The sequence below is a fragment of the Triticum dicoccoides genome, chromosome 6B (genome assembly GCF_002162155.2).
Source record: "Triticum dicoccoides isolate Atlit2015 ecotype Zavitan chromosome 6B, WEW_v2.0, whole genome shotgun sequence".
Lineage (NCBI taxonomy): Eukaryota > Viridiplantae > Streptophyta > Magnoliopsida > Poales > Poaceae > Triticum > Triticum dicoccoides.
Genome location: NC_041391.1, coordinates 436,302,048 through 436,327,016, shown reverse-complemented (window position 1 = coordinate 436,327,016; position 24,969 = coordinate 436,302,048). Strand labels below are relative to the sequence as shown.

The 24,969-nt window shown below is 48.6% G+C and overlaps 1 protein-coding gene and 1 pseudogene across 1 annotated transcript; one reads left to right on the top strand and one right to left on the bottom strand.

Moving 5' to 3' along the window:
* The first annotated feature begins 720 nt into the window (after window positions 1-720).
* Window positions 721-15,832, top strand: LOC119321180 (annotated as a pseudogene).
* A 7,947-nt stretch (window positions 15,833-23,779) lies between these two features.
* Window positions 23,780-24,528, bottom strand: LOC119324117 (11 kDa late embryogenesis abundant protein-like). The gene has a single exon (XM_037597864.1). The coding sequence runs from the start codon at window positions 24,290-24,292 to the stop codon at window positions 23,984-23,986; it is 309 nt and encodes a 102-aa protein (XP_037453761.1). The 5' UTR covers window positions 24,293-24,528; the 3' UTR covers window positions 23,780-23,983.
* Window positions 24,529-24,969: the final 441 nt, after the last annotated feature.

Here is a 24,969-nt window from a genome sequence, read left to right as displayed (position 1 = left end):
TGTAGTTTCTGGTTCCGCATTCCTTTCTTTCTGCTCAGATTTCTTAGGTTTCTGATACAAGTTGGGTAGCTTCCTCCCCTTTCTACTTGGGATTCTTATCTGTATAATTTGATTTGTTCCAAGCACTGCGGCTGGATAGGATTCTTTGAAATACTGTAGAAATAATGAGGAAAATGCCCTGATCCGACCTTTTATAGAACCACCCCAATCCAATTACTTCCTCCGTAAACTAATATAAAAGCGTTTAGATCACTACCTTACAGTGGGAGTACATGTGTGCAGTTTGCTGGAGGTTTTTCTAAAAAAAAAAACTTGGGTTTAGGAGGAGAACCACACTTAGGTTGGAATCTAGATTGGTGGTAAGAAGATGAGACGCTTTCAGACCTTGAGCTGGGTTGGGAAAACGCTGATTTTATTTTGTACGAGTGAGTAACGTTTCTGTTATGTGAAGTGGCTGTTTTGGCAGTCTTTACTTCTCAAAACGATTACATTGTTGATGGTGGATGGAGAGTAAGACATGCTCTCTCGACTGATATTATCCTTTTGAGGCATTCTGATTTTGTGGCGTGGTTCTGACTGCGTGAGTAGCTTCACGTTCATGTCAGGGATTCCTGGTACATGATTTCTGTTCGTTCACTGTTTTTTCTCATGATTAGCCTGTTACCTCTTCCCTTGCTCTAATCATGGAATGCATAACAGCTCTGACAAGTGACAACAGGGATGGCAACCGGTAGTGAAGCTGGAAAGCCCGTGGAGGTCGTGCTGGAGTGGCCTAAGCAGGACAAAAAGAGGATGCTGCATGCTGTTTACCGTGTGGGAGATCTGGACCGCACCATTAAGTATGCTGGCTCTACTTCTGGTAGATGGTTTTTTTTTTTTAGAAAAGGGGTATTCCCCGGCCTCTGCATCAGATCGATGCATACGGCCTCTCTTATTAACCAAATAAAAGGGGTTCTGAACAGGAGTCTTACAAACAAAGGAAAAAAAAGCAGCCTATAGCTCACATAGAGCATCGACTGTAAGGCAGAAATGAGATAAGCCACAAACCGGCTTGGCATAATATCAGGTAGGTAAACTAGATGCCTATCCTATTACATGATCGCCATCCAAACCGATTGAAGATATCCCGCGCTACCGTCTCCCACCGGACAGATCCAATAACCAAACGCTCCCTGGCCTCCGTCGGAGTGAGTAAGGACCAAGTACGGATCAGCGCCGTAGCCCGGAAACAACACCTGCAAAAAATGAGAATTTGTTGTCCTGTTAAAAACCAAATCGTTCCTGCAATTCCAAATTGCCCATAATAACGCACATACTCCTACACGAATGTGTCTGGCTATTTCGGGCTCCATCCTAAGCAGCCACGCCCCAAATAACGTGTTTACCGATCTCGGTGGAGTAATATTAAAGGCAATTTGCACGGTGCGCCACAACCCTTGTGCCAACGGGCAATCCAAAAATAAATGCTTGATAGTCTCATCCCGATCACATAAGCTACACCTAGTAGATCCTGTCCAGTTGCGCGTAACTAGATTGTCCTTTGTAAGAATAACTTGTTTATGCACAAACCACATAAACACTTTAATCTTCAAAGGAACCTTAACGTTCCAGACTTCCTTGGACGTAGGTATCACGGATGAATTAATAATATCAATATACATCGACTTGACCGTGAACACCCCAGTTTTAGTTAGTTTCCAATACAACTGGTCGGGCTGAGGATTTAGCTGCACCTCCATCAGCCTACGGACCAAGTGAAGCCATGCTTCCCATCTAGGTCCAACAAGCACTCTCCTAAACTGTATGTTGAGGGGAATAGACTGCATTACTGTGGCAACAAGAGCATCCCTACGCTGAACAATACGATATAGTGTTGGATATTGTGAAGCCAAAGGCGTGTCACCTAGCCACGTATCCTCCCAAAATCGCGTGTCATCTCCATTACCAACAAAACATTTCGTTCTGTTGAAGAAAGCGGCTTTAACCCTCATGAGCCCTTTCCAGAACGGCGAATCTGTAGGTCTCATAGTGACTTGGGATAAAGTCTTTGAGTACAGATATTTACTACGTAAAATCTGCGCCCAAGTTGCCTCTGTCTCAGAAGACAACTTAAACAACCACTTACTCAGGAGGCATTTATTTTTGACTTCAAGATTTTCAATACCAAGTCCTCCTTGGTCCTTTGGTCTGCAAATAATATCCCATTTTGCCAATCTGTACTTCCTCTTAGACTCATCACTCTGCCAGAAGAAGCGAGAACGATAAAAATCTAGTCTTTTCCTCACCCCAACTGGTACTTCGAAGAAAGATAGCAGAAACATAGGTAAACTCGTGAGCACCGAGTTAATCAGAATCAACTGACCTCCATAAGACATGAGTTTTCCTTTCCAACAACTTAGTTTCTTCTCAAATCTATCCTCGATGCACTTCCACTCAGCATTCGTTAACTTACGATGGTGTATTGGAATACCAAGATAAGTGAAAGGAAGAGACCCACTCTCACACCCGAACAATTGTGTATAAGCTTCCTGTTCGTCTTTGGCTCTACCAAAACAGAACAACTCACTTTTATGGAAATTAATCTTCAGCCCAGACAATTGTTCAAAAAGGCATAAAACTAGCTTCATGTTCCTCGCTTTGGCCAAATCATGTTCCATAAAAATGATTGTATCATCAGCGTATTGCAGGATGGACAAACCACCATCAACCAGATGAGGCACCACTCCCTCCACCTGACCGGCCTCTTTGGCCCTCCCAATCAGGATCGCTAACATATCAACCACAATATTGAACAGAATAGGCGACATAGGATCACCCTGTCTCAGACCCTTGTGCGTTCGGAAATAGTGGCCTATGTCATCATTAACTTTAATGCCAACACTGCCTTTTTGCGTGTACGTTTCCACTTGATGTCTCCAGCGCTCATCAAATCCCTTCATTCGAAGAGCTTGCTGGAGGAACGGCCATTTGACTTTATCATAGGCCTTCTCGAAATCCACTTTGAAAATAACCCCATCTAGTTTTTTCGTATGAATTTCATGAAGCGTTTCATGTAGGACCACAACCCCCTCGAGGATGTTCCTATCCGGCATGAAAGCCGTTTGAGAAGGTTGAACTACAGCGTGCGCTATCTGAGTAAGCATGATCGTGCCAACCTTGGTAAATATTTTAAAACTGACGTTGAGTAGGCAGATAGGCCGAAATTGTTCAATTCTCATGGCATCTGTTCTCTTAGGCAACAACGTTATCGTTCCAAAGTTAAGTTGGAACAGCTGCAAGTGTCCCGAGAACAAATCATGGAACATAGGCATCAGGTCCCCTTTGATAATATGCCAACACTTCTTGTAAAACTCAGCCGGGAAACCATCCGGCCCCGGAGCCTTATTGCATTTCATCTTGGCAATAGCCTCGAAAACTTCCTTTTCCGAGAAAGGGGCAGTTAACACATCATTCTCCACAGAAGAAAGTTGAGGGATATCGCTAACCCTAGACTCATCCAGGGATACACAGCTCTCCTCTGGTGGTCCAAACAACCTTTTGTAATATTCAGTAATGTATGTTTTCAGGTTGTCCTGGCCGACTATTGTACCCTCATCTTGCTCCAGCTGGAAGATCCTCTTCTTCCTGTGCTTGCCATTGGCAATCATGTGGAAGAACTGAGTGTTCGCATCCCCCTGGACAACTTTTCTCACCTTTGCCCGCAATGCCCACTTTAATTCTTCCTCACGGAGCAAATCCTTCAGCCTCATCTCAGCCTCATGCTTAATATGAAGCTCAGTGGGTAACAGAACCGTAGTTTCTGCTTTTACATCTAAGGTTTGTATAAGTGAAAGGAGTCGTTCCTTCTCGACCTTATACACTCCACCTAGATGTTTAGCCCACCCACGAAGGAAGCTTCGGAGATGCCTGATCTTGTTCTGCTAGATGGTGATATTTGCAATTTCATTACTAGTATGTTTGTGCTGATGCGAGTGATTTAATTCTCATAGGTGTTACACGGAATGCTTTGGGATGAAGCTGTTGAGGAAAAGAGATGTTCCTGAAGAGAAGTACACCAATGCGTTTCTTGGGTTTGGACCTGAGAACACTAATTTTGCACTTGAGCTGACTTACAGTATGTTCATTGGTCTGCTCGCAATTGTTTCTAATGCAACTGGTTTGATGTCCTTGTTAATGTTTGGTCGACGTGTGTATCTGCCTCAGTGATAATACTGGCAAACTGATGGGGTCTTGTTCTTCTCTCTGCATATGAGCCGATAAATTCTTTCGTGGGTTAATAGTGTCATTCTTTTCCACCTCCTGTTGTGCTAACATGTCCGTTCTCGTTTGATAGATTATGGTGTTGACAAGTATGACATTGGACGGGCTTTGGACATTTTGCCATCGCAAATGAGGATGTGTGTATTGCTTACCTGCAAATCTTACCCTTCATGTTACAGACCCTCGGGCTTATACGATGTCGTGGATGCAACGCAGGTGTACAAGCTGGCTGAGACAATTAAATCATCTTCTTGTTGTAAGATCACTCGTGAACCTGGTCCTGTCAAGGGAGGGTCCACTGTGATTGCCTTTGCACAAGACCCAGATGGTTACATGTTTGAGCTTATCCAGAGGGGTCCGACCCCTGAGCCTCTCTGTCAAGTTATGCTTCGTGTTGGTGACCTTGATCGGTCTATCATGTTCTACGGGAAGGTATTGTTTTGTAAAAGGAGAGGTTGTTTGAAATGTTAGACACTATCCTTTCTGTATATTCTCTAGGACAACAGTTATATGTGTGATATTCTAACATTTGTCTTTTATGCAGGCCCTTGGATGAAGCTTCTGAGAAAGAAAGATGTGCCTCAGTACAAGGTACATCACATGCCAATTGTTGTTTTGATGCCATTTGTCCTTTGAATTTTGATGGACTGAGCATGCTTATGATTTGTGCAGTACACAATTGCCATGATGGGCTACGCCGAGGAGGATAAGACCACTGTTCTGGAGTTGACATACAACTATGGTGTCACAGAATATAACAAGGGCAATGCATATGCTCAGGTTTTGACAAGGTTTTTTTTTTTGCATTATTTCCTCTTTAGGTTTTGACATTTCTTAATGGTTGTTGTGTTGCCTAAGTGCAGGTTGCTATTGGCACTGACGATGTGTACAAGAGTGCTGAAGCAGTTGAGTTGGTTACCAAAGAACTAGGTGCCCTCCCATAGTCGCGTCCTCATAATTAAAGAAAATAATCTGACGTCAGACGGGATGGCGACGGACGTGAATGCCGGGGCGGCGCCCTTGCCGCCCCCACCCGAGCCACCTCCTACGGAGAGATCTAGGCCAACGACGGAAGCCCTCGAGGGATCGCCGGCGATAGAGTTGCCGGCGCGATCGCCGGACTGTGGAGATTCACGAGATCCGGAGTCGACGGCGCAGATCGGGGGCTTCCTGCATCCTGCAAAATGGAGAATTCTCTTCGAGGATGTTCGGGCAATCGGTCTCCGATCGGAGGGAGTCCTATTTATGTACTACCCATCGAGATGGATGGTGGTGCGCGACCTGGATGATGATATCCTAGGCGGCCGCTACCTGAACGAGGAAGAGGAGATTTCTGAAGGTACGCGTTTGTTGATTGATTTTTTCGATGTTACCATTTGTTCATTCTTGCAGGAAGAACCAGAGACGCATGATCAAACCGAGGTGATCGATCTCACGGACGCTCCCAAGCGATCAAAACCGCAGTTCGGGGGACGAGTTTCTGTCTTGGCTGATGCGGACGTTGATGTAACACCGGTGAAAGAAGATCCGGAGGAAGAATGCCCGGTGCAGTCGGTGGCTCAGCCACACGCGACCTCGCCTGGAAAGGATCTTATTAATGTTCCTGGTGATATCCACATGAGGGGCGACAGGGGGGGCGCCGCGGGTGCCCGTCCGGCGATCGCCGGGCCAGTGCGCTCCGGGGCGGTGGATAGACCTCAGGTCGGTGGCCGTTTCTGGGTGCTGGCCGGATCTGATGAGGACGAGGCGGACGGGGAGGAGGATCCAGAGGCCGATCCACCAACACCGACTCCATCGGACCTCTTCTGCGAGTTCTTCAATGCGGGATATGATGAGGAAGAGGTGGCCTCGACGGTGGATCGGGTCTTGCCATTGGAAGATCCGGCAAGGGTTGGCCTCCATGCGGGCGAGAGGAAGGAGATGGTCAGGCGCGTGGTGCATCGGCGAACGGCGGCGACGGCACTCCGGCCATGGAAGGGCCCCCTTCCTAAGGTTAGTCTACCAAATCTAACGCTTTTCGATATGATTCATCCGGATTCGTGGATTCAAGTTAAGAGGAAGAAGAGACCGATCCGTCTGGGAAGTGTGCCGGCGGTGGCCATGGCGAGATCGCCGGCGAGGCAGTGCATCGCGATCTCGCTGATGCGGGAGAAACGTTTGAATGATTTGCTGGGCCGAATGCTCGATGGGCCGGTTTTGAGTGAGCCGGGCCCGTACTCTGTGGGTCTGGTTTAATTGGGTATGAGGCCCAGATTAACCAGGTACATACGACGGGCGATATCGAGCGTACATGCATGTTTGACGTGCCGTCTGAGGGTTATCGATCGACGAAAGCTAGGGTTCTTCGACCGTCGGCGAGGCCGTGTTTCTACGACCGAGGTGCGAGGCATGCTCGCCGGATCCCTCCTCTCCTCAGCATGGCGGGCGGAGGTCCTCCGCCGGCCAAAACCGGCATCCAGGCCGGCGCCCCGGGCGGCGTAGGCCGCGGTGGTCCGCCATTGACGGCTGGAGGCGGCCGCGGTGGTGTTGCGGCAACACTGGGCGCGGGTCGGGGACGAGCTGCCACGCCGCTCGGAGTTGGGCGCGCGGTCACGCCTCCGTTGCCCAGCCAGGCGGCTCAGGGGGTGATCGGCACCCGACCACCGATGCATGGGGGCTTTCCCAGGCCCGGCGTGGCGGGCCGCGGGGCACCGCCGGCAGGGACCAGACTACCCACGTCTGCCGGGGGCCAGGGTGACCTTAGGCCGCCGGCGCCTCTCCCTGTGGCTGTCGCAGGTCGCGGCAACCCGACGGCTAGGCAGCCCACTCCGGCCTTAGGTGGGCAGCATCGTCCCACGGCGGTTCAGACCGGGGCTAGGCCGCCACATTTTGTGGCTCGACAGTCGCAGAGTACGGCGGCACCAGTCCTGGAGCAGGCACAGTTTCAGGACGCTACGGCAACGGGGGGAGACTCGACGACGCCTCGAGGAAAGTGAGGTGATGACGGGCTTAACGCGTACGGAGACGGACAGCACCGGGGATCCTCGTCCACAGGTGGTGGGCGGGGATTTGCATGGCAGAGTGATGGCTCCAACGAGAGACCCTTCCTGGGACCGACGGGAGGCTTCGTCGAAGGGGCATCAGGACCGGCTAACAGAAACCGCGGTGGTTTTCGTGGTAACCGTGGCGGACGGGGTGGCCGAGGTGGTCGCTACCGCCCAAGGCAGCATCCAGTGGTTGTGGATCAGACAGCGGTTGATGAGGGCATTCAGGATACTGCCATGGAGGTGGTTTCGGCTACGGCTGAGGTGGTTGCTACGGACGAGGTAGTGTTGGTGGAGGGCTCCGACAGGGCTGAGCTGGACAGGGTGGCTAAGTATGCTCGCAAGAAAGAAAGAATGCTTTGCTATCGATGTGGAAATAAGGGTCACTTCATTGCTGAGTGTGAGGCGGTCTTATGCGACAAGTGTGGTAAGCCAGATCATGACTCAGGGGCCTGTCCGCTTATGAGAGAGCAGCTTCCCAATCTTATGATGTATGGTGTGTTTTGTTCTGAGCTTACTTTCTTTGAGTCTCCGATCGAGAGGGAAGTTACTGATGAGGTGCGCAGTATGACAACTGGGATTGTTAAAGTGACTAAAGGTGAAGTTTCTGACGTCCAGATTGTGCAGCGGCTACGGGAGCTGGCCCCGGGTGACTTCCTCTGGGAGCTAGTCAGTCTTGAGCCTAACTCCTTCAGGGTGGAGTTTCCATCGGTGGAGGATTTACAGAGGTTACTGAGCTTTGGGATGTGTAAGGTGCCAGGTACGGAGGGCATTCTTGAGTTTCATGAGTGGAAATTGACTGAGCCTCAGGGAAAACCACTAACCCAGGCCTGGTTGCGTTTTTTGGGAGCTCCACACAGACCCATGCAGGATGCCAGGGTGGTGGCTAGTCTGGCTGTTTTGGTTGGAAAGCCAGAACGTGTTGATATGGCTTTCACCAGAGCTCAGGGGGTGGCTCGCATTCTCGTCAGTATTTTGGATATTGAGTTTGTTCCGGATGTGGTGAAGTGGGCTTATCGAGGCCAGGTGTATAACATTCAGATTGAGTTCGAGGATGACAGTCTGTTTGCTGAGGCACCGGCTGCCGTCGATGTTGATATGCACGAGGGTGATGATGGCATGGGGCGCAAGGAGCCTGAGATTGCTGATCCTGGTCGACAGAACGACAGACCGGGGTCGGTGGCTAAGACCACCGGAGGGTCGACCGCGCCTACATCTTCTGTGCCGTCGACCACACTGCGATTTGGGTCCTATGAGCCTACTTCTGCACCTCCGAGATTATGGAGTGATCGGGTGGAGTCTTCCGAGGAGCTTGAGCACTCCTTACCTACGTTGGACTTTGAGGACCTGAGCGTGGAGGGTCGGGGAGTGGAGGGAGGTTCGGAGATAGCGTTCTCGCCTCCCTCAGATACTCCTGTGACGGCGGAGCTACAGTGACTACGAGCTTGGTGGGGGGACTAAGGCAGGAGGCCTTGGCTCACCACCCTTCTGTCGCTCAGATCGGGTCTCCTGAGAGGGAGGTGCCCTCTTCGGGGGAGCGACCGGCGGTGGACTCTTCGTCTGAGCGCTCTGGAGTTTGTCCGAGGCAGGTGGCGCAGGCGGCGCTTCCTGCGACGGCGTTGGCCGGACCTGAGGGAGGCCGTATGGGGCAGGAGGCCACACACACTTCCCTTTCGGCTACGGTGGAGGCGGTTTCTCCTGTCGTGCTTGGCGGGAGTCCGGGGAAGGTGTTCCCGGTCCATCCCTCCTCCTCGGCTGTCGGGATGGTGGCGCCCACAGCCTTGAGGAGTGCGGCCAAGGGGGTGGTCGGCCAGGCGGCGCCGGCTCTGACTACACCCGGCCTCCTGACCGCCGGCCTCGGGAGCCGTTCCTCACGGCCTACGGCGAGTGGCGATACTCAAGAGGAGGTTATTGCATTCGGCGGAATCCCTGACCCGGTATCTGAGGGGCGACGGACGAGTTCCCGTTTCCAGGACCAACCGGAGGTTGATGACATGCAGCAGAGGTGCGCAATGAGAGCGGCCAAGCTTCGTGACATTGAGGTCACTACCGGTATGTCAGTCAATTTATCCAATTCTATTTTGCATTTTTCTACGGATGAGATTATTCATAATGCAAATCAAGTAGGGGTTTCGCTAGGAAATAATAATTCTGAAATCTCCAACTCGGTTAATGATCTTCTGGATCTGGAAGCGGAACGCGCTTTAGAAACCATTCGCAACCTAGCGGCAGTAAGACCTATGAATGATGCGGAGATTGATGCGTTGGGGGTGAGAGTGCTAGACAATTTGTGTGCGGACCTTGCACCAACCTTTAATGAGTCTGATGAGGAGGAGACTACTATAGATGTTGTGGATCATCAACCACCACAGCCCGGTTATGAGGACCGGCCGGTGGGCAATGAAAAACCTAAACGTAAGTGGAAGCGGAAGGTGTATCCAGCATCCGCAGTACGTAGAAGTGCTAGGATTCGTACGGCCAAAAAATTTCATGATGAATTATGAAAGGAATCTTTTGGAATAGCAGAGGTCTTAAGGACTTGGCTAAAAGAAGGTTTCTCGCTGATGCGGCTCTGGAGCACCGATTAGATTTCATTGCTCTTTCCGAAACTGGAAGAGATAATTTTGCTCCTCAGTTTCTTGCTTCTCTTGTGGGTGGTATCGATTTTGACTGGCATTGCCTTCCTCCGCGTGGACGATCGGGAGGTATCTTGCTGGGAGTGAGATGCGATTCCCTTGAGGTCCGGAGTGTTGTGATGGGCGACTTTGCGGTTAAGTTTCGGGTTAGGTCAAAAGTCGATGGGTTCGACTGGGCTTTAGTGGCGGTTTACGGAGCCGCACAAATGGAGCTTAAACCGGAATTTCTGGCGGATCTTGTTCGAATTTGTGGGTCTGAACAGCTTCCAATGCTGGTCGGGGGTGATTTCAATATCATTCGGAGGAGAGAGGAGAAGAATAATGATAACTTCGACGGGAGATGGTCGTTTATGTTCAATACCATTATTGAGAGCTTAGATCTGCGGGAGATAGAGCTTTCTGGTAGAAAATTTACCTGGGCTAATGCTCTACCAAACACAACATATGAAAAGCTTGATCGTGTTCTGACCAGTGTAGAGTGGGAGCAGAAATTCCCTCTTGTTACGGTACAAGCTTTAACGCGGGGCCTATCCGATCACACACCACTGTTCGTGGACTCCGGGGAGTCCAATTATGCGGGAAACAAGAACACTTTCTCATTCGAGATGTCCTGGTTTGAACGTGAAGATTTCTTAGACCTCGTTGCTAGGGAATGGGATAAGGGTGATGGAGGTAGGACGGCAGTTGAACGTTGGCAGAATAAAGTTAGGCACTTAAGAAGTTTCTTACGAGGTTGGGCTAAGCACCTAAGTGGGGCTTATAAGATTGAAAAGGATAGACTCCTTGCTCTTACACAGGCCCTAGATACAAAAGCTGAGTCTACGATTCTGCTGCCTACTGAGCTCCAGGTTAAGAACGAGGCTGAGAAGAGGTTGAAAGAACTTCTCCGCGAGGAAGAGTTGAAGTGGGCGTTGCGCGCTAAGGTCCGCAAAGTAGTCCAAGGGGATGCCAATACTCAATTCTTTCACCTGATTGCGAATGGCAAGCACCGTAAGAAGCGTATATTCCAACTTGAGCAAGATGAGGGTACTATCATTGGGCAGGATAATCTCAAAACATACATTACTGAGTATTATAGACAGTTATTCGGACCACCGGAGGTTAATTGTGTGTCCTTGGATGAGTCTAGAACTGACGATGTTCCTCAGTTGTCGGTTGCCGATAATGAGATTTTGCTGGCCCCGTTTATGGAGAAGGAGGTGTTTGATGCTATTGCACAAATGAAGAACAATAAGGCTCCCGGACCAGATGGGTTTCCGGCTGAGTTCTATAAAAAGTGCTGGCACATTATTAAGGGGGATCTGTTATCTATGTTTAATGATCTTTTCTCGGGACAGCTTCAATTGTTTCACTTGAATTTTGGAACTATCACATTACTCCCTAAGAAAACGGAGGCTGTGCGTATTGAGCAGTTCAGGCCGATTTGCCTACTCAATGTTAGTTTCAAAATATTCACCAAGGTCGGGACGAACAGGCTCTCACAGATTGCGCTTTCTGTGGTGCAACAGTCCCAAACTGCTTTCATGCCGGACAGAAACATCCTCGAAGGGGTGGTTGTCCTGCATGAAACGCTCCATGAAATTCACTCTAAAAAATTAGATGGGGTAATTTTTAAGGTGGATTTCGAAAAGGCGTATGATAAGATTAAGTGGCCATTCCTGCAACAGGCATTGCGTATGAAAGGTTTTGATGATGCCTGGCGCCATCAGGTGGAATCTTTTACGCAAAAAGGGAGTGTTGGAATTAAAGTAAACGACGATATAGGTCATTACTTCCAAACTCACAAGGGCCTCAGGCAAGGAGATCCAATGTCCCCTATCTTGTTTAACATTGTGGTGGACATGTTAGCAATTTTGATAGGAAGGGCGAAGGACAATGGACAAGTGGGTGGCTTAGTACCTCATCTGGTTGATGGAGGTGTATCTATCCTTCAATACGCTGATGATACAATAATCTTTATGGAGCATGATTTGGCCAAGGCGAGAAATATGAAGCTGTTATTATGCCTCTTTGAACAATTATCGGGGTTAAAGATAAACTTTCATAAGAGCGAGTTGTTCTGCTTTGGGAGAGCCAAAGACGAACAAGAGTCTTATAGGCAATTGTTTGGGTGCGAGTTGGGAAGTTTGCCCTTCTCATACCTTGGCATTCCGATACATCATCGTAGGCTAACTAACAGAGAGTGGAAGTGTATCGAGGATCGATTTGAGAAGAAACTGAGCTGCTGGAAGGGTAAGCTCATGTCATACGGAGGCCGGTTAATCTTGATAAACTCGGTGCTCACGAGTATGCCTATGTTCCTCTTATCTTTCTTTGAGGTTCCAGTGGGGGTTAGGAAAAGACTGGACTTCTATCGATCACGTTTCTTTTGGCAGGGTGATGAGCTCAAAAGAAAATACCGGCTTGCTAAGTGGGATATTATCTGTAGACCCAAAGACCAAGGTGGGCTTGGTATGGAGAATCTAGAAGTTAAGAACAGATGCCTTCTTAGTAAGTGGTTGTGGAAGCTCGCTTCCGGCACTGAAGCTATGTGGGCACAAATCCTACGCAGCAAGTACCTCCAGACTAGAACATTATCCCAGGTATCAGTTAGGCCGACTGACTCGCCTTTCTGGAAAGGACTCATGAAAGTCAAAGCATTACTGTTCAATAGGACAAAAGTTGTCCTTGGAAATGGTGCTACTACACGTTTCTGGGAGGATTCTTGGCTGGGCGACTCACCCTTGGCCATTCAATATCCGTCTTTATATCGCATTGCTCAACGACGTGAGGTGTTCGTGGCAACGGTATTTCAAACTGTCCCCCTTAATATTCAGTTTAGACGGTCATTAGTGGGCAATCGTTGGGAGGTTTGGCTCCAGTTAGTTAGGAGACTAATGGAGGTACAACTTTCTGACCAACCTAATGAATTACGCTGGAAGTTGACTAAGTCTGGAGTATTTATAGTGAGGTCAATGTATCTTGATGTTATTAATTCAAGCTCCATTCCAACGTCCAAGAAGGTCTGGGATGTCAAAGTTCCTTTGAAAATAAAAGTGTTTATGTGGTTTGTTCATAAACAAGTTATTCTAACAAAGGACAACTTGATAAAGCGTAATTGGACAGGAGCTACTAGGTGTAGTTTCTGTGATCGGGATGAGACAATTAAACATCTCTTCTTTGATTGCCCGATGGCTAAGGTTCTTCGGCAGACGGTTCACATTGCTTTCAATATTACTCCACCGACTACGATTACCGCTTTATTTGGGAATTGGCTTAATGGGATTGACTCTGCATTAGCAAGGCATATTCGGGTGGGAGTTTGTGCGTTGATATGGACCATCTGGTTGTGCAGAAATGATTTGGTTTTTAACAGAACATCACGGATTCATTTTTTGCAGGTTATATTCAAAGCTACGGCATTGATCCGTTCGTGGTCATTACTCACTCCGATGGAGGCCAGGGAGCATTTGGTTACTGGGTCTATCCGTTGGGAGATGGTTGCTCGGGATATCTTCAACCGGTTTGGATGGCCGTCATGTAATAGGATAGGCAATTAGTTTCCCTACCTTCTTTAGCCAGCCGGTTGTGGCATTTTATTTCTGGCTAGTCTGTGTTTCTAGCCTTCTGCGCTCTGTGTGGGCTGCATTTCCTTTATTTGATTTCGAGACTATGGAACCTTGTTTGCACTTTTTGCTGCTTTGATTAATAAGATGGCTGTATGCATCACTCTTGATGCAGAGGCCGGGGTACTCCCCTTTTTCGAAAAAAAACCAAAGAACTAGGTGGAAAGGTTCTACGGCAGCCTGGGCCACTACCGGGGCTGAACACGAAGATCACCTCTTTCCTTGATCCCGATGGCTGGAAAGTGGTATGTCTTCTGGCTGTCTTGTGCATCACACTGCTTTATTTGAATTGAGGCGGGTGAATTAATTTACAAGATGTGCTTGCTGTAGTCAATGCTTGATTTAAAATTTGAAGAGCTTATTGTAGTCAATGTACTTTGGCAGTTAAATGAATTAATTCGAAACGAAATGAAGAATAATTCAATTGGCTTGCACAAAGTGACCGATAATTGCTAGTTTGTCTGTAGAAACGAATTATTTCCAGTTAGTACATAGTTTCAGAGTCTACTCTTGGATTGGCACCTTCAAGGACAAGCTGTTGCTTGTAAATGCAAAATACTCCCTCCGTTCCTAAATATTTGTCTTTTTAGAGATTTCAAATAGACTATCACATACGCATGTATTTAGACATATTTTAGAGTGTAGATTCATTCATTTTGCTCCGTATGTAGTCATTTGTTGAAATCTCTAAAAAGATAAATATTTAGGAACGGAGGGAGTAGAAAATTGGAAAACAACAACATTGTAAGAAAGTAGGCATCATAGGTGTAGCGAGCAAATTAACAAGAATTTTTGCGTGCGGCATGTTTGTCATACTGAAAATGATTTCTTAAGAGGTTGTTCTTCGGTATCCTTGGCAACCAGCAGGCCTCAGTTGTGGAAAATATGAGATGGATGAATATTGTTGTTGTATTGATCTGACCCTTGTGTAGGGTATATATAGGAGTACAAGAGGGGTAGAGACTTGGAGTACACGATAAGTTACATGTGGTTTAAACTAATTCTATCTCTATCTCTTCATCTCTAACTTAAACCCAATTATATTTGTAACATTCCCCCTCAGTCGCAGCGAGAGTGAAGCGGACGAGTACGACTGAATTTGAAGTCTTGCGCTTTCGTCGTCTTCTCCGTTGCGCCATCATCAACTGCGTCTCTGATGGGTTGGCACCTAGGGCGGTGACTGCATCCCCTTCTGGTTCCTTCATGCCTTCTCCTCTATTTCCTCCCGCAGTCACAGCGGGAGTGGCGTGGACGCTAGTGACGACGCGGACGCTGTTGACTGGAGTTGTTGCCGATGAGTTGCTGTAGATCGATGTCGAGGTAGCCGGTCAGGGTGATGTAGCCGTGGTCGATGGTATGGTCGTCGTGGATGATGAAACCGCACAAAGCCGGAGGCGCAAAAAAATGCGCTATGACGGGGCTGCAGACGTGGACGATGCACCTTGCGGATGTCAGAGGGTGCCGTCGGCGATGAGTCCGCCGGTTTTGCCAAGACCGGAGGAAGCCCATCGAGCACACATCGGTTTTGCCAGAACCATGTGGCCGTGTGGGGTCGTCACTGTAGTGACGCCGTGTCGATGCAGTCGTGCCGTCGTGAATGACGCGGTCGATGCCATCGTCTTGACGCGGTCATTGCCGTCGTCGAGGTCGCATCTTGCAGAAAAAAGTCTGTCAGAGGACGATAGGTGTCCATCTTGTGGACAAGGCGGCGGCAGCGTGTTGATGATTATGGTGATGAAGACCACGTTGATGACGACCTTGGCGGTGATGTGTCGGCAATGGTGCTGCAGTGGCGTGTCGATGATGATGTCGCTTGAAGGCGTTCCTTCGCGGCGACGAAGTGTCGATGTCAATGCCGTGCTGAAGAAGTATGTGACCAGTGGCCCGGCGTAGTCGTACTTGATGTAGTTCGGCTCGGGGAGGTGTCGGTGTAGTTGCAGATCGGTGGCTTGATGCACGTTCGCTGCATCGGCTCAGTGTAGACGGTCCGCCGTGTACGTGGTGCGGAATCTCGCTCGGTGTAGTTTGCCAGTCGGTGAAGATCGCTGTTGGCGTAGTCCCGAACAGTGGAAGTTGATGTACCTACGATCAGTGTACGCCCGGATTGAAGCAGCCACATGTGTTTCCGTAGTCCAGCGCCGCCGTGTACGTCAATGTGATGTCGAAGCCCCTACCCGCGGAGCACAGCGGCGCGTGGCCGGTGCTGTCGGTCGACGCTGCAGAAGGGCCGTGGCTGGGTTCCACGGCTCATGCCATGCGCGTACCCATGTTCATCATGGCGAGTGTTGCCACGCACGTATGCATGTGAAACGGCCATGTTCTTGCGGCTCGATGCGTGCATGGGCTATGGAGTCGATGAAGTTGCCGGCGCTTGACGATGAAGTTATGCTTGGTGCTCGCGGGAAGAAGTTGCTGATGATGCGTGGTTGCCCGGGATGCCGATGCAGATCGTGAGAGTAGCCGCTTGATGCAGGCCTGCGCGCCGGAACGGCGCCCGTGCATGTGCGAGGAGTCCCTGGCCTGAAGTCGATGCCCGTGCGTGACGCTGGCGGAGACGCATCAGTGGTGTGGCGATGAAGTTTGCAGCCACGTCTTCTGGGGCGATGGAGTCCGCGTGAACCGGCGAGGGAGGAGCATGCCGCACATGCCAGAGGCATCGCCTCCATGCGCGGGGTTCCGCATGTATCCATCGTGCGTGGTGAAGACCCAGGTCGATGCAGCTGGACGTGTCGAATCGCCGCCGCTGCTCCCCAGATCTCCCTGTCTCGCGCAGTAGATCTGCTTTTGCCCAGCGCCATCCCTTCGGGGCCGCGCCGTCGGCTATTGTTGCCGGGGTAGATCGACGCTGAAGTGCACGTCGATGTCTCGCGCGTGCCGTCAGCTGCGCGCTGGAGTGGGAGGGGCGCCGAAGGCGCCGTTTTCTTCGCCGATTTCTTCTGCAGTTCCCACGAGTTATGGAATCGAGGATAGTCGGATTTATTTGGTGGCTAAAAGAAATAAATCTAAGGAATTTCGAAAATTGGATCTATCTAGTGGAACCGATCTGATCTTTGCTCGACCGGATGCCGCGCCCCCGGGAGAGGAGATTAATCTCCCCGGGGGCGGCGCGCTGCGGAAGTGTGGTGGAAGGTTCCTAGGATCGGCGTCGTGAGACAAACCGCTCTAATACCATGTTGAAAATATGAGATGGATGAATATGTTAGGTTGATCTCTATCCCGTTCGAACCCAACGGGTCGAACGGGCCCCTGACTCGCGCCCTGATTGGGGGCGCCCAACCAAACCATGGTTGGTGGGCCCCTGTCGCTAGCGCAATATAAAGAGGTGGGGTGCCGGGTTCGTATCATGAGGTTGACCGTGCACCACAACACCACCGACACACCAATCCGATCTAGGGTTTTGCGCTAGGCCGACGGGAAGCTCCGCCGCCGCCATCTCAGTCCACATCGCCACCGTCACCGCACCACCATGGCCGGTGCTGGATCGAGTTCGTCCGCACCAGGAGAAGGTAGGTTACCGGATCTCCTAGCCCACTCCGATCTAAGGATCTATCAATGGTATCAGGTAGCCAGATCGGGCTAGAAGATTTTCGGTAAAAGAATACATCAAAGAAACAGAAAGAAATCCCACCCCAAAAGAACCCTAAACAGGGCAAAGAAAGGCAAACAAAAGAACCACAAAAGTAAACCGGAGTATGGCCTCGGGCCTCGCCGACAAAGAGCGCCGCCGTAAGGCCGCGCCTGTTCCTCTCGATCCCGTCGCGCATCGGCAAGCCGAGGCGACAGGGACGAAGAACCACCCCCTACAGGGGCAAAGTACAGGCACCACCACCGAGCCGTTTGACGGCGGCGCGTTCACCATCGAGGTGCTCGCGCACACCGGCAAAGGGGACAGGGAGGGCGCCGCCGTATCGCGCGCCGCTGCTCGCGGCTCTCTCTCTCTCCAATAGAAGCAGGTGGTGGTTGGGTGACAAAGAGAAAGGAAGGGGGAAAGGGAAGGCTTGCACAGCGCGGCTCGACGCAGTCGCCGGTAGCCGGCGTGGCCCCATCCGCCGCATCGGGAAGGCCGGCTGTGCCCTTCTGCTCTCTCACGTTCTCTGTTGCGGGAGATGGGGAGAGACAGAGGGAGGAAAAGGAGGTGGCTCGCGCGGCGTAGAGCGGGGCGGTGGCGCTCGTCGCCGTTGCTGGCGACCGGCGCGGCGCGGTGGCCCGCTGCCGGAGTGCGCGCGAGAGAAGGCAGAGGCGAGCGGCGCGCGTGGGCGGAGAGAACGAGAATGATGCTAGGGTTCGGGAGGTGAGGCCGATGCTGGCTGGTTTTGACCCAGCGAAAGCCACGCCTGTCCATCGGATTTGATCGGACGACAAGGAACGAAACCCTAGCGCTGTGATGGGCCGTTGGGCCGAAAGTGGACTCGCGACTAGGCTCAGGCCGCCAGCCGCCGCGGGCGCGCTGGGCCGAGGCCGCAGCTTAGCCGCGCGCTAGGCTGTGTTGCAGCCATTTATTTTATTTTTCTTTTCAAAGAAGAATAGAATTAATTCAGAAAAAGAAAAGTTCATGTATTTTATAAAGTAAAAGTTTCTGTAGAACTAAAAAAGTTCGTGAATTTGTATTCACGTTTTTTTCCGCTGCGTAAATTATTATTAGTGCTCTTTTACAAAGAAAATAAAAGTTTAAAAAGAATTATGTTTTAAGAGCATGTTAAAGTAATTATTGAAATGAATATAATTATGTTATTTTTATGACCAACGTTGTTAATAACATGATCATGTTTTATTATTGAAATTTAAAGGTGCATTTATTTCTAATATTTTGCCCAACGGTAATATAGATTTAATTGCATAGACAATTGTATGTTTAATTTGACCAACGTTAGATTATTGCATATGATTGTTTTATTGATGTCACTTAAATTGTGATTTCAGGAGGCTTTCACTTGATGAGTTGCCTAAAAGAAGTTCCGACACTCAGAGGTGACAACCACACTGAATGGAGGAAGAAAGTTGAACTGGCATTTATTTGTGCTGATCTTGACTGGGTTGTGGTGAAACCACAGCCGGTCAAACCCACAGAGCCAGTAAGAGAGGCCACTGATGATGATGCTGCATGGGCTAAAAAGAAGGGGACTATGCTCCTTTGGAGCAGTCCTACCTCATAGATAACCAAAAGTGGGTCAATGCAAACAAAAAGTGCATGGCTTTTATAAAGGATACTATTGAGAGCGCCATTGTGGGCTCCATTCCAGAGTGCACTTCCGCAGGGGAGTTGCTTACAAAAATAAAGAGCCAGTTCACTGGCTCTTCAAAGATCTATGCCACCCAGGTGTTAGAGCAACTGGTGACAGAATGCTACACAGGTGGTAGTCGTGGAATAAGAGAGCACATCCTCAGGATGAGTAATATGGCAGCAAAGCTCAAGCCCATGGATGCGGATCTAGAGATCAAACCAGCACTCCTGGTCCACCTGGTCATGGCTTCACTACCACAGGAGTTTGCAACTTTTGTTGTAAACTATAATATGTCACCTGGAACATGGGACATTGAAAAGACAATAGCAATGTGTGTCCAAGAAGAGGACAGACTCAAAGCCGCACATGGTGGTTCAATCAACTATTTGAAGGAGTGGAAGAAAAAGAACTACAATCAAAACAACAAAAGTTCTCCTTCAAAGAATGGAAAAGCCCCCTATCAGCATCAGCATCAGCAACAACCTTTCTCAGTGGACAAAGACACGTGTCTCCACTGCAAGCAGAAAGGGCATTACAAGAAAGACTGCGCTGCTTGGCTGAAGTCAGTCATGGAAAAAAGAGGTAACAATATAGTTTCATTTGTCAATGAATCCTTGTATACACAGTTTTCAAAATCCACTTGGTGGATTGATTCCGGAGCAACTGTTCATGTTGCAAATTCTTTACAGGGATTCCATTCGACGCGAACTACGCTAAGAAGCGAAAGACACAATGAAGTGGCAAACGGAGTTGAAGCAGAAGTTGAAGCTGTCGGTGATATCTCCTTGGAGTTAGCTGGCGGATTCAATCTTCTACTTAGAGATGTTTTATTTGTTCCATCATGTCATAGAAACTTAATTAGTGTTTCTTGTTTGGACAAAGATAGTTATGAATGTCATTTTGGACATGGCAAGTGTGCCATTTGGTATAATAATGCTTATGTGGGTGATGCTTTACTACATGATGAGCTTTATTTGTTATCACTTCGTGAAAAAGTTTATTCCATTTGCAACGTGAAAGAAAATGTTTCTGCGTCCAATAAAAAGCAAAAGAAAAGAAAAAGAACATTCGACTCATCGAAATTATGGCACTGTCGCTTGGGCCATATTTCGAAGGGGAGAATAGAAAGATTAGTCAAAAGTGAAATTCTTCCTCGGTTAGAATTTTCAGACTTAGAACAATGCATAGATTGCGTTAAAGGAAAGTACGTAAAACAAATCAAAAAGGTGCAATCCATAGCACAGGCACACTAGAAATCATCCATACTGATATTTGTGGACCATTTCCGGTGAAAAGTGTGGATGGATATGACTCGTTCATAACATTCACAGATGATTACTCTTGCTATGGATATATTTATCTAATCAAAGAAAGATCTGAAGCGTTGGATAAATTTAAAATATTCAAAGCTGAAGTTGAAAATCAGCATGATAAAAGAATAAAGATAGTTAGGTCCGACCGTGGGGGAGAGTACTACGGTCGGCACACTCCATATGGCCAAGTCCCTGGACCTTTTGCAAAGTTCTTGCAGGAGACTGGCATAGTTGCCCAGTATTCAATGTCGGGCGAACCTCAGCAAAATGGAGTAGCTGAAAGGCGCAACCGTACATTTATGGATATGGTGCGCAGCATGATGAGTTATTCCAACTTGCCATTGGGTTTATGGATGGAGGCGCTTAAAACCGCCATTCACATTCTCAATAGAGTACCAAGCAAGTCGGTGCCCAAAACACCGTACAAGCTATGGACAGGAAGGGTGCCATCCCTACAACACTTCAGGGTGTGGGGGTGCCCTGCTGAGGCCAAAATGTTTAATCCAAACATTGGAAAGTTAGATCCCAAAACAGTGAGTTGCCACTTCATTGGCTATCCAGACAGATCAAAGGGTTTTCGTTTCTACTGCCCAGACAGATATACAAAGTTTGTAGAAACGAGACATGCAGTCTTCTTAGAGGACGAAATGATGAGGGGGAGCTTGGTAGCTCGGAAAATTGATCTTGAGGAAAAGAGGGTGCATGCACCTAATCCGATGATTCAGGAGCCATTTTTCTCACTACCAGTTGCAACTCCACCTATGACAACTATGGGGGCAGACCCGAAACCTATCCGTCAGGAGCCGACTGAACCTGTTGTTGAGCATGAAAGGGAGGTGCAGCAACAAATTTTAGAAGAAGTGCCAGAAGTTGAGGCACAGAATGTGCCAGAAACCGAGGCCCTTAGAAGGTCTACAAGAACAAGAAAGTCAGCTATTTCTACTGACTTTAAAGTTTATAACACAGAAATGGTCCATATGGAAAAAGATCCCACCTCATATGAAGAAGCCATGAGAAGCCCTCATTCATCGATGTGGATGAAGGCAATGGAAGACGAGATGAAATCAATGAGTTCCAAAGATGTTTGGGACTTAGAGGAAATTCCTAAAGGAGCCAAATCAGTAGGTTGCAAATGGGTCTACAAAATTAAGTATGACTCTAAAGGGAATATAGAAAAATATAAAGCACGACCCGTGGCAAAAGGATTTACACAAAGAGAAGGGATAGATTATAAAGAGACATTTTCTCCGGTCTCATGTAAGGATTCCTTCAGAATCATAATGGCATTAGTTGCTCATTTTGATTTAGAATTACACCAAATGGATGTAAAGACGACATTTCTCAACGGAGATTTAAAAGAAAATGTCTACATGAAACAGCCCAAAGGTTTTTTCATGGAAGGCAAGGAAAATATGGGATGCCGCCTAAAGAAATCCATTTATGGATTAAAGCAAGCCTCTAGGCAGTGGTATTTAAAGTTTAATCAAACGATTAAAAGTTTTGGATTTAAAGAAAATATTGAGGATAACTGCATTTATGCAAGGTTTAAAAATAGGAAATATATTTTCCTAATCTTGTATGTGGATGACATTCTGCTTGCTAGCAGTGATGTTAGTCTACTTCAAGAAACAAAGAAGTTCTTATCCTCGAATTTTGACATAACAGATCTTGGTGAAGCATCATATGTTTTGGGCATAGAAATTCACCGAGATAGAAACAATGGAGTCTTAGGACTATCGCAGAAAGCATATTTAGAAAAGGTTCTTAAAAAGTATAATATGCATGCGAGTAAAGCCACACCTGCTCCTATAGTTAAGGGCGATAGTTTTGGAAAATTCCAATGTCCCAAAAACCAGTACGAGATCGATCAAATGAAAGGAGTACCATATGCTTCGGCAGTTGGCAGCTTACAGTATGCACAAGTGTGCACTCGCCCTGACTTAGCCTTTATCACCGGGGTACTCGGTAGATATCAAGAGAATCCAGGCATAGAGCACTGGAAGATGGTAAAGAAAGCATTACGTTATGCGCAAGGCACGAAGGACTACATGCTAACATACATGAGATCTGATTCCCTAGAGATAAAAGGGTATTCAGACGCAGATTTTGCGGGGGACAAAGATGATAGAAAATCCACGTCAGGATACATATTCACCCTCGCTGGGGGAGCTATTTCGTGGAAAAGCTCCAAACAGTCAACAGTTGCATCATCCACGATGTATGCAGAATTCATAGCATGCTTCGAAGCCACGGGGCAGGCGATATGGCTAAAGAAATTTGTACCCGACTTGAAAGTGGTAGATTGTATTCACAAATCACTAAAGATGTACCGCGACAATCAGCCCGCGGTATTTTACGCTCACAACAACAAATCGAGTAATGCTGCCAAAACAATAGAGATAAAGTATTATGTTGTGAAAGATAAAATCCAGGATCAAACTATAAGTCTCGAGCATATAAAGACAAAAGATATGCTTGCGGATCCGCTAACGAAAGGCTTACCACCCAATGTGTTCAAGGAACACTTTGCCGGCATGGGTTTAAGGGAAAGCCTTATGATTCCTGGATAGGCCCAAAAGGAACAGAATTTGTTTCTGAACATAACGTATGTTGTAGCTGTATGATTCTATCGGCAATTGAGCTGTGACGATGAAACATGCTCTATGTACCAATATGTGATGAAACAAATAAACTAGAAAGTATAAGGTTAAAAGTAAAGTTGAGATCAAGGGGGAGAATGTTAGGTTGATCTCTATCCCGTTCGAACCCAACGGGTCGAACGGGCCCCTGACTCGCGCCCTGATCGGGGGCGCCCAACCAAACCATGGTTGGTGGGCCCCTGTCGTCAGCGCAATATAAAGAGGTGGGGTGCCGGGGCACGTATCATGAGGTTGACCGTGCACCACAACACCACCGACACACCAATCCGATCTAGGGTTTTGCGCTAGGCCGACGGGAAGCTCCGCCGCCGCCATCTCAGTCCACATCGTCGCCGTCACCACACCACCATGGCCGGTACTCGATCGAGTTCGTCCGCACCAGGAGAAGGTAGGTTACCGGATCTCCTAGCCCACTCCGATCTAAGGATCTATCAGAATATTGTTGTTGTATTGATCTGACCCTTGTGTAGGGTATATATAGGAGTACAAAAGGGGTAGAGACTTGAAGTACAAGACAAGTTACATATGGTTTAAACTAATTCTATCTCTATCTCTTTATCTCTAACTTAAACCCAATTATATTTGTAAACTTGGACTAATGGGTGAACTGGTTAGGTGCATAAACTTACAACCAAGAGTTCTTGGTTCAGGGTTCAAAACCCAGTAAACGCCCTCTCCCATAGTTCGGACTTTTGGATGTAAAGCAATGGCAGCCTCTTCCGCTCGAGTAACAAAAATAAAAGCTACTGTACCACCGAATACCTATGCCGTGATTGGCCTAGTTAGAGGCTTTGGACTTGCTATGTACAGTATGTGCTATGATCGCTGAACATGAATACTCCTGAGATGGATCTGCATGCACAGTCGGAGAGTGGTTTTCTTGATCTGATATGTTTTACAACCTCTGTTTTTGAACTGCAAAATGTCTTATATTTAGGAATTTGAACTGAAAAACGTCTTATATTTAGGATTTAGGAACAGAGGGTGTACTATTGAGACAAATTGGCCATGCTGACGGAAATCTGCATCGTCATGATCAAGCACGCTTAGTTCAGTCTCGTAAACACCATTCGTTCTGCTGACAATTGTACCGTACTAACAATTTTATACACATGTCTCGTTCGATTACAGATCACAAGCAGCAGCGGAAAACATCATCAATACCCGAGTTACGGAAAACACACACGACACGGTTAACACCATAAGAATACGTATAACTGCTGGATCACTCAGTCGCTCGGGTCGGCGGGACGCGCGCTCCTCATTACTCACCGTGGCCGCCCGCAGGGGCAGGGCTGTGACCGCCGTTGCGGTCCTCCGTCTCTTCGCCGCTGGCGCGCTCCTTGGCGGCGGCGTGGTCCCGCATGGCGCGCTGCTTCTCCTCCTCGGCGGCGCGAATCCGCTGCTGCTTCTTCACCTCGGCCGCCTCCTTGTTCACCACCGCCGCCTCCCTGTGCCCTGTCGTGTAAGCCGCGGCCTTGTCCACCTGCCCCTGCACGGCGGCCCTCGTCTTCTCCATGCCGGCGCGCGCCGACGCGCCGGCGTTCGCCGCGGCCTCCTTGCCCGACTCCATGCCGCCCGACCTCCTTTGTTTCAGTTTGGACTAGCCGACGATGATGCTGCTGGAATCTCTACAGAAGCTGCCGTGCTCTCTCAAGCAGGGTCGAGGCGACACTTATAGCGCGGCGCCATGAATCAGCGGAAGGAGGATTTGTTGCCTCGGGCCATGACGCGTGTGAGAGTGTAGGTGGGAGACGCGTGGAGAACGGTGTGGTGGGTGGGGTGAGGTGTGCGGACACGAGGCATCCCCGCCATTTTTTTTTTTTTTTTTTTGAAAGGAAAACTTACTTCATTACACATACGGGGCATCCCCGCCATTTGATTATCTCAAGTTTGAGCCATCTCAATATCATTGGCTGGACGGAAGATGAGTCACTGCTTCCAAACAAACCTGGCCACCTGGGCCTGCCAGGGCGGCCCTCCAGCACTCCTGGCACGGCACGCGGCATGCGCCGGGAGGGCTCCTATTTGCCGCATTTTGCGGCAAATAGTTGGAGCGACCCACACTAGTGCCTCATCTGGGCCGGCCCATCAGTAAACCCGCGCGCTTCACTTAAACATGATGTAAATAAACCCGCGCGCTTCACTTAAAAATGATGTAAAAGAAAGAGACGGCGCGAGGATTCGAACCCAGAACCTCAGATCCTAGGTGAATTCGTTCCGTCACTAGACTAGACAGGTCTAACTGAT

Excerpts from the sequence above, each read along its gene's own strand:
- LOC119324117 (XM_037597864.1), bottom strand. The coding sequence starts at position 24,292 with ATGGAGTCGGGCAAGGAGGCCGCGGCGAACGCCGGCGCGTCGGCGCGC.